The 16,906-nt window shown below is 38.6% G+C and overlaps 1 protein-coding gene across 1 annotated transcript in view; it reads right to left on the bottom strand.

The window, feature by feature from the left end:
- Positions 1-16,906, bottom strand: part of LOC136863940 (ribosomal protein S6 kinase delta-1) — a 336,430-nt gene that overhangs the window by 20,323 nt on the left and 299,201 nt on the right. The window contains exon 14 of the mRNA XM_067140388.2: positions 7,154-7,312. Within this exon, the coding sequence (XP_066996489.2) occupies positions 7,190-7,312 (123 nt within the window). The 3' untranslated portion in view covers positions 7,154-7,189. The remainder of the gene's footprint in view (positions 1-7,153; positions 7,313-16,906) is intronic.

Genomic DNA, 16,906 nt, shown 5'->3' with positions numbered 1-16,906 from the left:
ATCACAATTCTTTCGAGTTTTTGCTCCATCAACACATGATGGCACCAGTAGGAATTTCCTTCCATACTTCATAATACTCCAAGAAAGACACGCATAAAACTCTTTAAACAAAGTCATCAAGTTCTTCTTTGGACATGTTCGATTTTACCTGTAGTTGGGATATATTTTCTGTTCTTATCCATTTTTTCACACCACCTATCAATACACTCTTCTCACTTCAACCTACAGTCCTAGCAGTCAATATTTTTTATTGCCTTCTTTACAGAATTTATAATATTGTATATCCTCTTTCTGCTCTTCATGTGATTTCTTTTGAAGTGTTTTCATTCTTTAACAGCTTACAGTTCCATTAACCAACACAGAAGTAAAACAAAAGAGAAAAACAAAAACTTTGATTTCTAATAGCAATTCAGTACACACAATCAACAACAATACTACTGAGCGAGCTAACCATGCATTTAGGGGTGTGCAGCTGTGAGCTTGCATCCGGGAGATGGTGGTTCGAACCTCACTGTCGGCAGCCCTGAAGATGGTATTCTGTGGTTTCCCATTTTCACACCAGGTAAATGCTGGGGCTGTACCTTAATTAAGGCCATGGCCACTTCCTTCCCACTGCTAGGCCTTTCCTATCCCATCATCGCCATAAGACCTATCTGTGTTGGTGCGACGTAAACTAAATTGTAAATCCAATTAATGGGGGGTGAAAAGGGGGTGATTTTTTAAAATGAGTGTATTTTTATCTCAAAACTGTTACAGTTTATAGATGTAAAAATTGGTATTTAGAATCTCCTTTAAAAATAAAGAAACACGTATTATTTTGTTTTTGGAAAATCCCAATAGGAAGGGTGTAAAAGGGTGAATAATGGGTTGAATGCCTTTAATGAGGCTACTTATATTTCAGAACCTGAAGATATTACAGACCTGAAAATTGGTATTTGGGATCTACTTTAAATGTAAAGAAACACGTATTTTTTCGTTTTTGGAAAATCCAAATATTGAGGGGTGAAAAGGGGGGTGAATTTTTTAAAATGAATGTGTCTACATCTTAAAACTTTAAAATTTACAGATGTAAAAATTGGTAGTTAGAATCTCCTCTAAATATAAAGGAACACGTATTTTTTTGTTTCCTGTAAATCCCAATAGGAGGGGTGTAAAAGGGTAAAAAATGGGTTGAATGCCTTTAATGAGGATACATATATCTCAGAAACTGAAGATATTACAGAACTGAAAATTTGTGTATGGGATCTCCTTTAAAAATAAAGAAACAGGTATTTTTTTAGTTTTTGGAAAATCCTATTAATGGCGGTTAAACAAAGTGACAAATTGGGGTGAAATTTTTGAAAGATTATCTTGGAAACGTAAAATGTTACAGACGTAAAAAGTGGGTATTTGGAATCTCCTGTAAATGTAAAGAAACATAGGTGATTTGTTTTTGGAAACTCCACTTAAGGGGAACCCAAAAGGGGTGAAATTTTAAAATGAGAATTTTTACAGTATATCTAAAAAAACTTAACATGTTACAGAAGTGAAAAATGGCATTTTTATCTCTATTAAACATAAAGAAACGTATATTTTTAATTTTCGGAAATACCACTTGGGTGGAGGAGGGGGGGGTGAAAGTGACTGAAAATGGTGTTGAATTCTTTTAATTAGGCTACTGATATCTTAAAAATGAAGATGTTACAGACGTGAAATTTGATATTTGCAATCTGCTGTAAAAGTAAAGAAACACGTATTCTCGGAAAATCCAATGAAGCGGGGGGAGGGGTGTGAAAGAATTGAAAAATTAATTGACTTTAATTGTATGAGAATATATACATCTAATAAAAACTAAAGTTGTTACAGACGTGAAAATTCGTATTTGGATCTCCTTTAAAAACAAAGAAAAACGCGTTTGGGGGGGGGGGGGGGGAAATCTTGGGGGGCGGGAGTGTAAAGGAGTTGAATTCCTTTTATGAGGACACATAAATCTAAAAGTGAAGAAGTTAGAGTCGTGATAATTGGTATTTAGAAGATCCTTCACTATTAAAGGAACAAGTATTTTTTGCGGGAAAATTCACTTGGGGGGGGGGGAGTAGTTTGAAATGAAGTGACATAAGTAAATTATATTTATGGGGATACTTATATCTCAAAACTGAAGGTAATAAACGTGAACATTGGTGTTTGGAATCTCCCTTAAACATAAAGAAACACGCCTTCTTTTAATTTTTTTTGGGGGGGGGGTTGGCAGTAAAAACTAACGGCGGTGGGGTGTAAAAGGTGGTGAGACCAATTCATTTTAGTGTTCTTAATGTACTTATAAGGATCCTCCGTTGCTCAGGCGGCAGCGCGCCGGCCTCTCACAGCTGGGTTCCGTGGTTCAAATCCCGGTCACTCCATGTGACATTCGTGCTGGACAAAACGGAGGCGGGACAGGTTTTTCTCCGGATACTCCGGTTTTCCCTGTCATCATTCATCCCAGCAACACATAATAGTAATAATAATAATAAGAAGAAGAATAAGAATAAGAATAACATTAATAATAATAATAATAATAATAATAATAATAATAATAATAAAGTTCCGGACCGTCGTCAAATATGCGGACCGCGCTGGAAACGGCTCCTGGACAGGTAATGACTAAGAATGCAGTCCGGCCGCGGGTTCAGTGCCGCCAAGGCACCCAATATGACACCACGCCGGATCTCCTAAATTATTTTATCCAGATTAAAAATGATTATAGGAAAATACGGTATGGCAAAGATTTACGGACCCAAATGACCGGGAAGAATACCTGAGCCTAGCCCGGGAAGTACGAAATCGATTGCTGCAAAGGAAGATTGAAAAATAGGAAGAAACGTGCCGTAATCTAATAGAAAACGAGTCAGATCGGGAATTTTGGTGGATTCTCGCTGAAAACGTGTCAGATCGCGAATTTCGGCGGATTATATATCTAAAACAATAAGCATTCAATTATAAATTTCAGTATAATACCGTAGCGAAGCACGGGTACCTTGCTAGTATATCTATATATATAAAATAGCTTGTCCTGACTGACTGACTGACTGACTGACTGACTGACTGACTGACTGATTCATCATCGCCGAGCCAAAACTACTGGACATAAAGAAATGAAATTTTGGGGTTACATTCATATTAAGATGTAGGTGCTCGCTAAGAGAGGATTTTTGGATATTCCGTCGCTAAGGGGGTGAAAAGGGGGGTTAATTTTCAAAATGAGAATATCTGTATCTCAAAAACGTAAAAGGTTTAGAGTAATAAAAATTGGCATTTAGAATCTTCTTTAAAAATAAGGAAACACGTATTTTTTTGTTTTCAGAAAATCCCAATAGGAGGGGTGAAAAAGGGTGAAAAACGGTGAAAAGGGGTTAAATGCCTTTAATCAGGATACCGGTAGTTATATCTCAGAAACTGAAGATATTACAGGCCTGAAAATTGGTACATTTTATCTCTTTTAAAAATAAAGAAACACATATTTTTTTGTTTTTGGAAAATCCAATTAATGGGAGGGTGAAAAGGGGGGTGAATTTTTAAAATGAGTACATCTATATTTCAAAACGTTGAAAGTTTACACATGAAAAACTTGGTATTTAGAATCTTCATTAAAAATAAAGAAACACGAATTTTTCTGTTTTCGGAAAATCCCAATAGGAGGGGTGAAAAGGGGTGAAAAAGGGGTTGAATGCCTTTAATGAGGATACTTATATCTCAGAAACTGAAGATATTACATACCTGAAAATTGTTGTTTGGGATCTCCTTTAACAATAAAGAAACACGTAATTTTTTGTTTTTGGAAAATCCAATTAATGGGGGGGGGGTGAAAAAGGGGGTGAATTTTTAAAATGAGTGTACCTATATCTCAAAACACTTAAAGTTTATAGATGTAAAAATTGGTATTTAGAATCTCCTTTAAAAATCAAGAAACCCGCATTTTTTTGTTTTCGGAAAATCCCAATAGGAAGGGTGGGAAAGTGTGAAAAAGGGGTTGAATGCCTTTAATGTGGCTATTTATATTTCAGAACCTGGAGATATTACAGAGCTGAAAATTGGGTTTTGGGATCTCCTTTAAAAATAAAGAAACACATATTTTTTTTTGTTTTTGGAAGATCCATTTAATGGGGAGTGAAAAGGGGGCGAATTTTTAAAATGAGTGTATCTATATTTCAAAACTTTTGAAGTTTATAGATGTAAAAATTTGTATTTAGAATCTCCTTTAAAAATAAAGAAACACATATTTTTTGTTTTCGAAAAATCCCAATAGGAAGGGTGGAAAAGGGTGAAAAAGAGGTTGAATGCCTTTAATGAGGCTACTTATATTTCAGAACCAGAAGATATTACAGACCTGAAAATTGGTATTTGTGATCTACTTTAAAAATAAAGAAACAAGTTTTTTTTTTTTCGTTTTTGGAAAATCCAAATAATGGGGGGTTAGAAGGGGGTTAATTTTTAACTTTACAAGTTTACAGATGTAAAAATTGGTATTTAGAATCTCACTTAAAAATAAACGAAGACTTTTTTTTTTTCTGTAAATCCCAACAGGAGGGGTGTCAAAGGGTGAATAATGGGTTGAATGCCTTTAATGAGGATACATATATCTCAGAAACTGAAGACATTACAGAACATAAAATTTTTATATGGGATCTCCCTTAAGAATAAAGAAACACGTATTTTTTTTTCTTTCGGAAAATCCGATTAATGGCGGTTAAACAGGAGTGACAAATTGGGGTGAATTTTTTGAAAGACTATATCTACAGAATATCTGAGAAACGTAAAATGTTACAGACGTAAAGAGGGGGTATTTGGAATCTCCTGTAAATGTAAAGAAACACAGGTGATTTGTTTTTGGAAACTCCACTTAAGGGGAACTAAAAAGGGGTGATATTTTAAAATGAGAATTTCTACAGTATATCTCAAAAAACTTAACATGTTACAGAAGTGAAAAATGGTATTTTTTATCTCTATTAAAAATCAAGAAACGTGTATTTTTAGTTTTCGGGAATACCACTTGGGCGGAAGGGGGGGGGGTAAAAGTGACTGAAAACGGTGTTGAATTCTTTTAATCAGGCTACTGATATCTCAAAAATGAAGATATTACAGACGTGAAATTTGATATTTGGAATCTGCTTTAGAAGTAAAGAAATACGTATTCTCGGAAAATCCAATGAAGGGGGGGGGGGGGGGTGAAAAATTTAAACATTAATTGACTTAATTGTATGAGAATACATACATCTAATAAAAACTAAAGTTGTTACAGACGTGAAAATTTGTATTTTGATCTCCTTTAAAAACAAAGAAAAGCGCGTTTTGGAGGGGGGGGGAACCATCTTGGGGACGGGAGTGAAAAGGAGTTTAATTCCTTTCATGAGGACACATAAATAAAAACTGAAGAAGTTAGAGTCGTGATAATTGGTATTTAGAAGATCCTTTACTATTAAAGAAACAAGAATTTTTGCCGGAAAATTCTTTTGGGGGGGGGGGGAGGGAGTGTGAAGGGAAGTGAAAAAAGTGAATTATTTTTATGGGGATACTTACATCTCAAAACTGAAGGTAATAGACGTGAACATTGGTGTTAGGAATCTCCTTTAAACATAAAGAAACATGCCTTCTTTTAATTTTTTTTGGGGGGGGGGTTAATAAACTTAACGGCGGTGGGGTGTAAAAGGAAGTGAGACCAATTGATTTTACTGTTCATAATGTACTTATAAGAAGCCTCCGTTGCTCAGGCGACAGCGCGCTGGCCTCTCAGATCTGGGTTCCGTGGTTCAAATCCCGGTCACTCCATGTGACATTCGCGCTGGACAAAACGGAGGCGGGACAGATTTTTCTCCGGATACTCCGGTTTTCCCTGTCATCATTCATTCCAGCAACACTGTCCAATATTTCATTTCATTTGTCATTCATCGATCATTGCCCCAGAGGAGTGCTTCGGCACCCGGCACAATTCCTATTGTCGCCGCTAGATGGGGCTTTATTCATTTCCATTCCTGACCCTATCGAATGACTGGAAACAGGCTGCAGATTTTCGATGTACTTATTCTGATCATAAACCTATCATTTTTAATCTTTCCTGGGTTCGTTTTAAACAGCCATCTTTTCCTTCGGAGAACGTTCTTAGATTACAGTAGATTCTTTGGCATTTAAATAAAAATGTAAACATACATTATTTGAAATAAACGATAGGAACGAGATTGACCGTCAAATTGTTCACCTCTATAATAAGGTCAATAATGCACGGAAGTACAGTATGTCATTCGTATCGCCAGAAATCTTGCACACTTGCCTACGCGCGACAATGGTGCTGGTCACATTATCAACAATGACAATGGAAGCAGATATAATTTACCGCCAAGTAGCGGTCTTGCATCTTGCTGTGGGGTCCAGAACATATAATAATAATAATAATAATAATAATAATAATAATAATAATAATAATAATAATAATAATAATAATAATAATATAATAATAATAATAATAATAATATTCTTGACCGTCGTCAAATGTGTGGACCGCGCTGGAAACGGGTCCTGGACAGGTAATGACTAAGAATGCAGTCCGGCCGCAGTTTCAGCACCGCCATGGCACCCAAGACGACAGCACGCCGGAGCTCCTGTAGGATTTCATCCATATTAGAAATGCTTATAGGAAAAGAGATTTAGGGACCCAACTTACCGGGTAGAGTACCTGGACTAGCCCGGCAAGTACGAAATCAATTGTAGGAAAGAAAAATTGAAGAATGGGAGGAAACTTGCCGTAATCTATTAGAAAACGAGTCAGATCGCGAATTTTGGTGGATTCTCTCAGAAAAACAGTCAGATCGTGAATTTTGGCGGATTATATATCTAAAACAATAAGCATTCAATTATAAATTTCAGTATAATACCGTAGTGAAGCACGGGTATCTTGCTAGTATATATATATATATATATATATATATATATAATACTACTGCTATAACAATTCACTAGTGTTCCACAAAGACATGAATGTATTGCTCGCACATAATTTAAAGACTGGATCACTCTGTTTTCATTGAGAACTTCACCTCGCTGCCACCATAATAATTCATCAGATGACTTAATAAAACTTACACTATGGGTTAAGTACCTTGAGTATAATCATATTCATATCTTCAAAACAACTGATATAGCTTACCTTAAGGCACACATTTGGAACAAAAATTATGTTTCATCACTGGCTGCTATTTTTTATTACATCCTCCCAGTCAACATTATTGAAAAATGGATGTGCTTTCAGTTCTTCCGTGCCAGTGATACCAGATCCAAGTCTTTCTTGAGGATTGTACCTAAGAAGCTGAAAAGAGAAAATCATTTCATTATGGTACTACATAAAAACAAACTTAATAGCCAGAATAATGAACCTGTATTGATAGGGTCCCCAGTGCTTTGTAAGAAGCCATGACTTACATTAGAAACCAGAGAGTATTTTCCTGGTGTTTATAAAACATTAATACTGAAAGATCAATCCACTACTTCCCCACACTGACATACTTGTCATACCAGAAGAGGATAGGACAGGTATCATCAACTCAAAGCGAAATGCCTTTGGAGCCAGCCTGCTCAGCACTTTGAAGGGGCAGCAGCAGCAGCTCAGTGAGGAACAGAGGGAAAGTTTACAACGCCTCTCCAGGGGCTATTATTATTATTATTGTTATTATTATCGTCATTGTCATTATTATTATTATTATCATAATTGATGATGCTTGTTGTTTAAAGGGGCCTAACATCTAGGTCACTGGCCCCTAATGGTATGAAATGAGACGAAATGTAATGACAATTTCAAAGTCCAAAATCCTCTACTGACCAAAATTCAAAATGTGAGGACGAAGAATGAATGGATGGATATGAATTTAAAACAATCAGGGGATCAGTCCCGCAATGCCCTACATTTAAAAAAACTAACGTTAAACAATAGTATTACTGACCAAGGGACTGCTTCTAAAGCACAATACTGAATCGATGATGCTTGTAGTCTAAAGGGGGCAAAATCCAGGTCATCGGCCCCTCATAATGGTACTTATCGCTAGGAAAGTAGGACCATGGTATTTGTCATGTCGCGGTACTAATCAAAAGTAGCGTAGACTCATGGTATTCCACACATTATGGTACAACTCACAGGTAATTTAATGCACACATGTAACACAGACCTATGGTGTTTCTCACATTGCGGTGCCATTTACAGGCAACGCAAATCTATGGTGTTCATCACTTAAGTGTACTAACCACTGGGACTTGTACTATCCCGTGATGTTCCTCACATAGTGGGTACTAATCATAGGCAAGACAGAATCATGGTGTCACTCACCCATGGTGTCGCTCGTATAGTGGTACTAATCACAGGTACTGTAAAAGCTGAAAGCATTCACTGTCTCTACTAATCACAAACCTATTGTGTACCTAACATAGTGGTACTATGTGCAAGTAAAAGTGACCCATGGTGTTACCTGCGTGATGGTAATAATCACAAGTAGTCTCATGGTTCTAATTCGATCATCCCTGGGTTGCCCCTATTAGTCGCCTCTTATGAAGGGCAGGGGACACCGTGGGTGTATTCTTCGTCTGCATCCCCCACCCACAGAGGGTTGTGTTTGGTATCACTTCTTCCCTCCTACGCCAGCGTGGTAGGTTTGTGGATTATTATTATTATTGTTACGGGGTTTTGTGGATGTGCAGAGGTGAAAGAAGGTGCTGGTATGAACAGGTCTCAACTTACAAAATTAAAGTTAATTTAAAATTTAACAAAGGTTATATTTTCTTTTCAAGGTCAAGAAATAACAAGTATAACAGGAACTCATTTGTATATCAACAACTTAAGAAAGTACAATTACAGTTTATTAATGGATTTTGGGCTTCGAGCCCCAGATTCACAATTCTTGAGCAATTAGCCCAACTTTACTTATACACCAGGTTCAACAAAGGGGCAGAAAACCCCAATCATACCAAGGAGCATTTGCTCCCAATTATCCAGTTAAGCCTACTTGAGGCACACAGAAAATACCATTTAAGAAAGAGCAACCCGCTCTCAAAGTTCAAGCCAATTCAAAGGTCACTCCAAACTCCACTTTCAAGCTGCCCTACGGGCACACAAGAACAAGGGTGCTGATACCCAGCCTACTGAGGCCTATTCCATAAAGAAACAGGACAATTACATGGTCCCAAAATACCAACTTGAGTGGAGGCGTAACTTGCACTCCTAATACACCATTTTAAAAACCTATTTGGCTCTAGGCCGCTTATGCAATGGCTAATCCCATACTACGGAGGTGACACGATTGAAAAATGTTATGACATTACGAGTAGAAGGGAAACTGTTATAAAAACATAGTCACCTCAAAACAAAATGAATGGGAGCTCGAGAGGGTTAGGCACTCTCTATCCCAATTTGTAGTTAAAGACACAGAATTTTATACCAAGTGTCTTTTACTTTTTAAAGGAAAGTTACATGATAAAAGTTTCGAACCTGCCCCGAGGGTTAAACTGCTGAGCTAGCAAACAAAGAAGTTATTAAAAGTACAAGTTTTGACACAAAAAGAGGATATTCTCCAGCGATGGGAAGAGTATTTTGCTAAATTGGTGGCAAAGCGTCATCAGGTGAGGATGAGGTGCCTACAAAGATGACAAAGGCAGCAGGACCAGTAACATTACATTGGATATATAAATTATTTCAAGTAATATGGAAGAAAACAGAAATACCAGAAGGTTTGAGGAAGGGTCTGATAATCGCAGTATTCAAGAAGGGTGATAAGAAAGAAGCAATTGTAGGGCAATTATAGGGGAATCATCCTCATTTCACATGTAGCAAAGATCATTGAGAGAATATTAGAAAGAAGACTAAGGATGAAAACAGAAAAGGAAATGGAGGAAGAGCAATATGGATTTACAAGAGACGATCAACTTTTGATGTAATTTTTGCAATAGGGAGCATGATGAAAAAAAAAAGATAGTTCAGGAAGGATTTAGGGATGATATTTATAGATACTGAGAAGGCATATGAGAGTGTACCACGGCAACTGATCTGGGATGCTTTGATAAAAAAGAAGGTAGGCAGAGCAGAATTATAAATGATCAAAGCCATATGTGAAAAGTGTGTAAGTAGTGTGAAGACTAAGGTAAGACAAACAAACTGGTTCAATGTAGTAAAAGGAAGGTACTGTATGGAATCTGAGAAAGAGGAACATGGAATGAAAATAAATGTGGAGAAGAGTAAGACAGCAGTGATGAAGAGAGGTAAGAGAGAAGGAAGAGAGAATATTGACGTAATTGGAAAACCATTAGAAGTTGTAAAAAGCTTCAAAAATTTGGGGAGTAGGCCTATACTTGCACAAGATGGGAAAATAAGTGAAGAAAATGGAAAGAAAATCCAAGAAGCCAATGGGTTTTACCAATGTGCGAGAGGTATAGCTTGGAACTGGGACGTCCCAGAAAATGCAAAAAAATTCTGTACTCAAGGTATTACATACCAATTTTGACATACGCGGTGGGCACAAGGACAACAACAAAACATCATGAAAGCAGAATCCAAGCAGCCAAGATGAAATTCCTTACAGGAATAATTGGGAAGATACAAAGGGATAACATCGGAAACAGGAATCAAAGAGAGAAATGAATTCCCTAAACTGCAAGACAAGATAGAGGCCAGTAAGCTGAAATGGATTGGACACATGTTGAGAATGGAAGAGGATAGAGTCCCAAAAACCACACCCGCGTGACTGAAGTGGGACATTGATGATGATGATGATGATGATGATGATGATGATGATAATCCCAAAGCAAGTATTTACAGAAAAAATAATAAGCCAATGAGACATAACCAAATGTCTCGGCAGAGAATGAATATCACTGGCTGGACCCTTGTAAAGCAACGTGAGCAATGTGACCGCTCCTTGGCAGCCTTATCAGCTAACTTGTTTCCCGCTACACATATGTGGCATGGGAGCCAGGAAAACATGATTCTGGTGCTAGCATTCCAACACCCGGCCAGCAGGTCCTGGATCCGCTGCACCAGAGGGTGCCGAGGGAAACATACATCAATAGATTGTAACAAGCTCAAGGAGTTGGTACACAGCAGAAAGTACCAGCATTCATTGGACAGCGCATACCGCAGAGCTTCAAAGATAGCATAGAGAATTGCTGTGTACACACTACAAGTTTCTGGTAGAGGAAAAAGAAACCTGTTATTATACACAACGAACGCACAGCCTACTTTCGTTTCTGCCCTCGAGCTGTCCATGTAAACAACTACTGAATCTGGATACCGGTGAACGAAGACTCGTTGGCTGAACGGTCAGCGTACTGGCCTTCGGTTCAGAGGGTCCTGGGTTCAATTCCCAGCCGGGTTGGGGATTTTAACCTTAATTGGTTAATTCCAATGGCACGGGGGCTGGGTGTATGTGTTGTCTTCATCATCATTTTACCCTCATCACGACGCGCAGGTCACCTACGGGTATCAAATAGAAAGACCTGCACCTGGCGAGCCGAACCGGTCCTGGGATATCCCGGCACTAAAAGCCATACGCCATTTCATTTCAATGGACAAAAAGAGCCTCGGATAAATGGAGGGGTCCGTGTTCTCTTTTGGGCTGGTGTGCAGATCCAGGATTATTTCAGGTCATCGTATAAACACATTCGCGGCCGCTGTGATAGGGGTAAACCACTGATCTCTATACATGGATCGCTGATGGCAGGTCTCCGCTGCAGGAGAAAGTACGCCAAGTTGAACGCGCGGTTCGCCATGTTGGCGTACCCAACCTCGAGCTCTCCTTATGGGGAAGCAATGATAATATAGTCAATTTTAAGTCGCAATTAATGGCGCATTGGAATAATTAAAAATATAGAGACATGTTCACTCAAAGAATAAGGACATTGGGATCACTGACACGTCATTCCGAGGTCAGTAAATCTCCGGGATAGCAATAAAAATGAGTGTATAATAACGGCCGGCAAATATTAACTTAGGTGCTGAATACATGCAATTAGCGATCGGTAACACAATACGAGTGAAAACCAGTTTCTGGAAACATTGCTGTAAATTGTATACATGTATGCCACGAAATTATGCATTCTTAAAATGATGTACCTATAAACGTAGCTCAATATACAGGCCTAGATTCGACATATCGTAATCGGTGCTTGATAATGAATTTCTGTTTCCTGTTTCCAAGAAATAACGCTCATATTATCAAATTAAAATATCATTGAAGCAAATGTACACATTTATAAAACCAGCAAATATTCAAAACTAGTCAATATATCACATTACCTCCAGCTTAATGTACTATTACAGACCTCTTTAATTAAATTCAGCTAGCAAAGCGATATTGATAGTCATCATCAGAAATATGTAACACCAGTTAAAAGAGTCCCAAATACCACGAATAGTATAATGGAATAGCCCCAAACACCCACCACACTTTCCCTTCTCCCACCACTCCAGTGTCTGAAACCCATAATTATTACTGATGTAAATAAGGTCTAGAATTCCTCCAGACTTCATTTTCTAAGATTGTTATAAGGTCACGTCAATTTTTTCATCGAAACCGTCAGTTTAATTATGAGAAATTAAAAAAAATATAAGTAAATCTTTACTTGCAGTTAATGTTCAGCAAAATTGAAAACAGTTGGCTGTACATCACTTCTAAGGTGTACAGTTTGTCCATTTCTATCAAAACAGTCTTCCTCTAAGTGATCCGAGCAGAGAACAGCTGTTTTAGAAGGCTCCCAATTCTCCCGCCTGATACTCCTAATCGATGATCTTAGACGTTCGGGTCTCGAGAAAGGAAACCTACAAAAATTAATTGCCATTTTGCTCCCGGAATATGCGAAATAAGATACAATAAACCTAAAACTCAAAACACTACCCTAGGAAGATTCTTATGTACAGTATAAAACTCCCCGAGCCGGGCTGAGTGGCTCAGACGGTTAAGGCGCTGGCCTTCTAACCCCAACTTGGCAGGTTCGATCCTGGCTCAGTCCGGTGGTATTTGAAGGTGCTCAAATACGACAGCCCCGTGTCGGTAGATTTACAGGCACGTAAAAGAACTCCTGCGGGACTAAATTCCGGCACCTCGGCGTCTCCGAAGACCTTAAAAAAGTAGTTAGTGGGACGTAAAGCAAATAACATTATTATTAAAACTCCCCGATGAAATGATGTCTCCTTCTGCTGATCGGTTCTGTTTGTACATCCATAAGCTGAATACTGCGGTATGTTAATACCCCGTAGAATGTTTCTTCATTCATATTTCAGATAAACACATACATATTTAAATTTAATCTTGTAATTCACAAGCATACTACAAGGCAACGAACCTAAATTCGTAAAATACACTACTATTTACTTTGCAATAACACAGCACAGAACACTCGTGAAACTACAATCAAGAGGCCTGGCGTCACTGAACTAAGCATAAACAAAGCAAGCGCGCTCCTCGTGGTCTATTGCACCATGCGCTCGTTGCCATCTTACGACGCCAGTCATCTTCTATTCGGCTTACTGCTACCCAAGCTACCAGCCATCCAGGTATAGAGATCAGTGGGGTAAACATTACTGCAGTACGTAATACTTTTTTGCTGAACGGAGTTTATGTCTGTGTCCTCATTGATCTTAGATTATCATTTGAATTATTTCAGTACTATTTCTGTGCACAGGAGCCTTGACGCACATGGTATGTAGTGGCACTACCGATGAGCTTTTTGCCTGCAGTGCCGTTTGATGCAGCATATGCAGGTAATGAAGTGAAATCAGGGCAAGGATGATTTGTTCGGTCACAGATATTCAGTAACTTTCCTACGACAGATAAATACGTTTTTGAACACTTCTGGCAAAAATGCTGAATGGTAAAATGAGTGTTACTGCTGTGTGAACAATCTCTGTACAATGGACCTAGTCAATGCAGTAGCCTCTAATAGTGTGCTACAACAAACACAGGTAGAATGGCTTTGTTTGGAGTTAATTACTTCTGTCCTTTTTGGAATTCCATGAAATATTGCTCAAGATACAAGTCACGCAGTCCAGGACACTCTCCACAGTAGAGCATGCACTCCCTGTCTGCACGGCTTCCACAATCTACACCCATTCTCCTTAGCCACACATTTACTGGCAAAATGTGTTCCTGTAGGCAATGTAACAGATTTTGAGAGCCTACAAGACAGTGGTTTCTTCCCCTGACAAGGCCCCACAACCTCTCTATTCTCTGTTGATATTTCAGAAAATTATGCCGAATTGTAATTATTAGCCCAATGCCCAGTTGGAGCATATGTTTAATAACAGCTTAACAATGCACAGATAAGAGATCTGTTTGTTTTCATAGGTACTAGCAGAAATATGAGCTTTAATATTTGGCGCAGAGTGTGATGCAGGTGTGTCGTCATTTGCACTAAGTGGAAGTGGAATCCTAACGCACGTCATCATCGGCCATGAATATGTTAACCACAGAGGTACCTTATTTGGTCATCTGACAAAGTAAGGAACTGAAGATACATCGAACAATCTGCGACTGCTATCCAAGTATATACCAACCGGCTGCATTGCTTGCAGAAAAGCAGCGTACAGCTGATGGTTTCCATTGTGGAATAGGCAGGGGTACCTTGGGTGGAGTGGCATCTGTCACAAATTTGCAGCATAGGACAGTAGCATTTGTAGGCACCTCAGATATAGAGGCAGCACACCAGACTCAGCGCTCAGGCTAGCAATGGGGCTTGTACGGAATGTTCCTGTTGCTAATCTAACTCCACTGTGGTGGATGCTATTCAGTTTCAAGAGGACGCTTTGCCTTGCCGATCCACATGTTGTATTGCTGTAGTCTAACCTGGAAAAAATATCTCCCTATAAAATCATAGGAGCACAGTGCGGTTTACCCCACACGCACAGCCAGTAAGAAACTTCAAAATATGCAATTTCTTGGCAAATTTAACTTTAGACTGATGCACATATGGCTCCCATGATAATTTACTATTGAAAAGGAACCCAAGAAATTGGTATGTGTCAACAACAGGAAGAGTGACCCCCATTAAATAAAGCAGAAGTAAACAACAGAGGTCTTCACACTTGAAAACCAAAAGCCATGTTCTGATGTACACTTTTCCACTCTCCTAATACCTCGTTGCAATTGTCACATTGTGACTGCCATAGTTTGTGAGCTAAAATGCAGAGCAAAATCGTCTACATATAGTGATGGTATTACTGCTGAACCAGCAGCAGCAACAATACCGTTTATGGCAATTGCAAACAGAGTGAGAGTGAAAACCTATCCCTGTGGAACTCAATTTTCTGAACATGATATTGCAAATATGCGCTCGCTACTGAGACACAGAATAGACGGAGGGACAAAAAATTGGCAAGAAAAACTGGAAAAGTAACTTGGAATTTCCACTGATGCAGGACTGGAAGCCATATCGCCATGTGGTGTCATCGGCCTTTACTAAGTCAAAGAAAATAGCCACCAAATGCTGTTTCCAGAGAAATGCGTCCTGGATAGAACTCTCCAGGCGTACAAAGTGGTCAGTGGTGCAACGGGCAGCTCGTACACCACAGTGGTACTTGGACAGAAGTCCTCTCTTCTCCAAATTCCACACAAGTCGGCGATTCAACATCCTCTCAAATAGTTTACACAGACAGTTAGTGAGACAAATAGGTCTGTAACTTCCTGCGTACTTAGGATCTTTCTCAGGCTTGAGGAGAGGAATTATTATTCTGTTTTACCACTGTGACAAAAACTCTCCCTCTATCCACATTCTGTTGACCACCCCATGAAGAAATAATAATAATAATAATAATAATAATAATAATAATAATAATAATAATAATAATAATAATAATAATAATAAATAATGTTATTGGCTTTACATCCCACTAACTACGTTTATGGTTTTCAGAGATGCAGAGGTGCCAAAATTGAGTCCCACAAGAGTTCTTTTACATGCCAGTAAATCTACTGACACGAGGCTGACGTATATGAGCACCTTCAAATACCACCTGCCAAGTTGGGGTCAGAAGGCCAGCGCCTCAACTGTCTGAGCCACTCAGCCCGGTAGAAGATATATTGGGCTATCCTCACTGATCATTATAAAATATCAAAGCCATCTTATTAACAGTGCTAATGGTAGTACTTATTATAATAATTAAATCATATACAGTCGTGTCAGCACACTAAAAATTACTACAAAACTGGTTTTTGGACTCCAAGGTCCATCATCAGTGTTGAAATTACTTTGAAAACATAACACATTCATGTAAAATCATGAAAATGAAAATGAAAACCTACAACCTGTTTTCCAGTCATTGACCAGGTCAGGGATGGAATGAATGAAGCAGATATAGGCTATTAGTACGATGGGGTCGCCACTCCCAAAGTGATTTATTAATGACAGATAGATGCAATGAAATGAGAATTGAGAGTGTTGCTGGAATGAATGATGACAGGGAAAACCGGAGTACCCGGAGAAAAACCTGTCCCGCCTCCGCTTTGTCCAACACAAATCTCACATGGAGTGACCGGGATTTGAACCACGGTATCCAGCAGTGAGAGGCCGACGCGCTGCCGTCTAAGCCACGGAGGCTCTTCATGTAAAATCATATGTTTTCAAAATAATTTCAACACTGATGATGGACCTTAGAGTCCAAAAACCAGTTTTGTAGTAACATTTAGTGTGCTGATATGACTGTATATGATTTAATTATAATAATAAGTTTTAAAAAATTCTCTGAGGTGTTTCAAAATCTGGTTATGGACAATGTCTGGTCAAGGAGCTGTGTCCTTGCAAAGAGCCAACGTGCTGCGGAGTTCACACTCTGTAAAGGGCACATTATACTCCTCTGAAACTTGAGTGGCAAAACTAAGGTTATGATGATCTGCCTCCCACTTCAGAGCCAGGAAGTCAGGATGATAATTCC

This window comes from Anabrus simplex, chromosome 2, assembly GCF_040414725.1.
Source record: "Anabrus simplex isolate iqAnaSimp1 chromosome 2, ASM4041472v1, whole genome shotgun sequence".
NCBI lineage: Eukaryota > Metazoa > Arthropoda > Insecta > Orthoptera > Tettigoniidae > Anabrus > Anabrus simplex.
The sequence above is the reverse complement of the archived record's forward strand: the minus strand, read 5'-3'. Positions and strand labels throughout refer to the sequence as shown.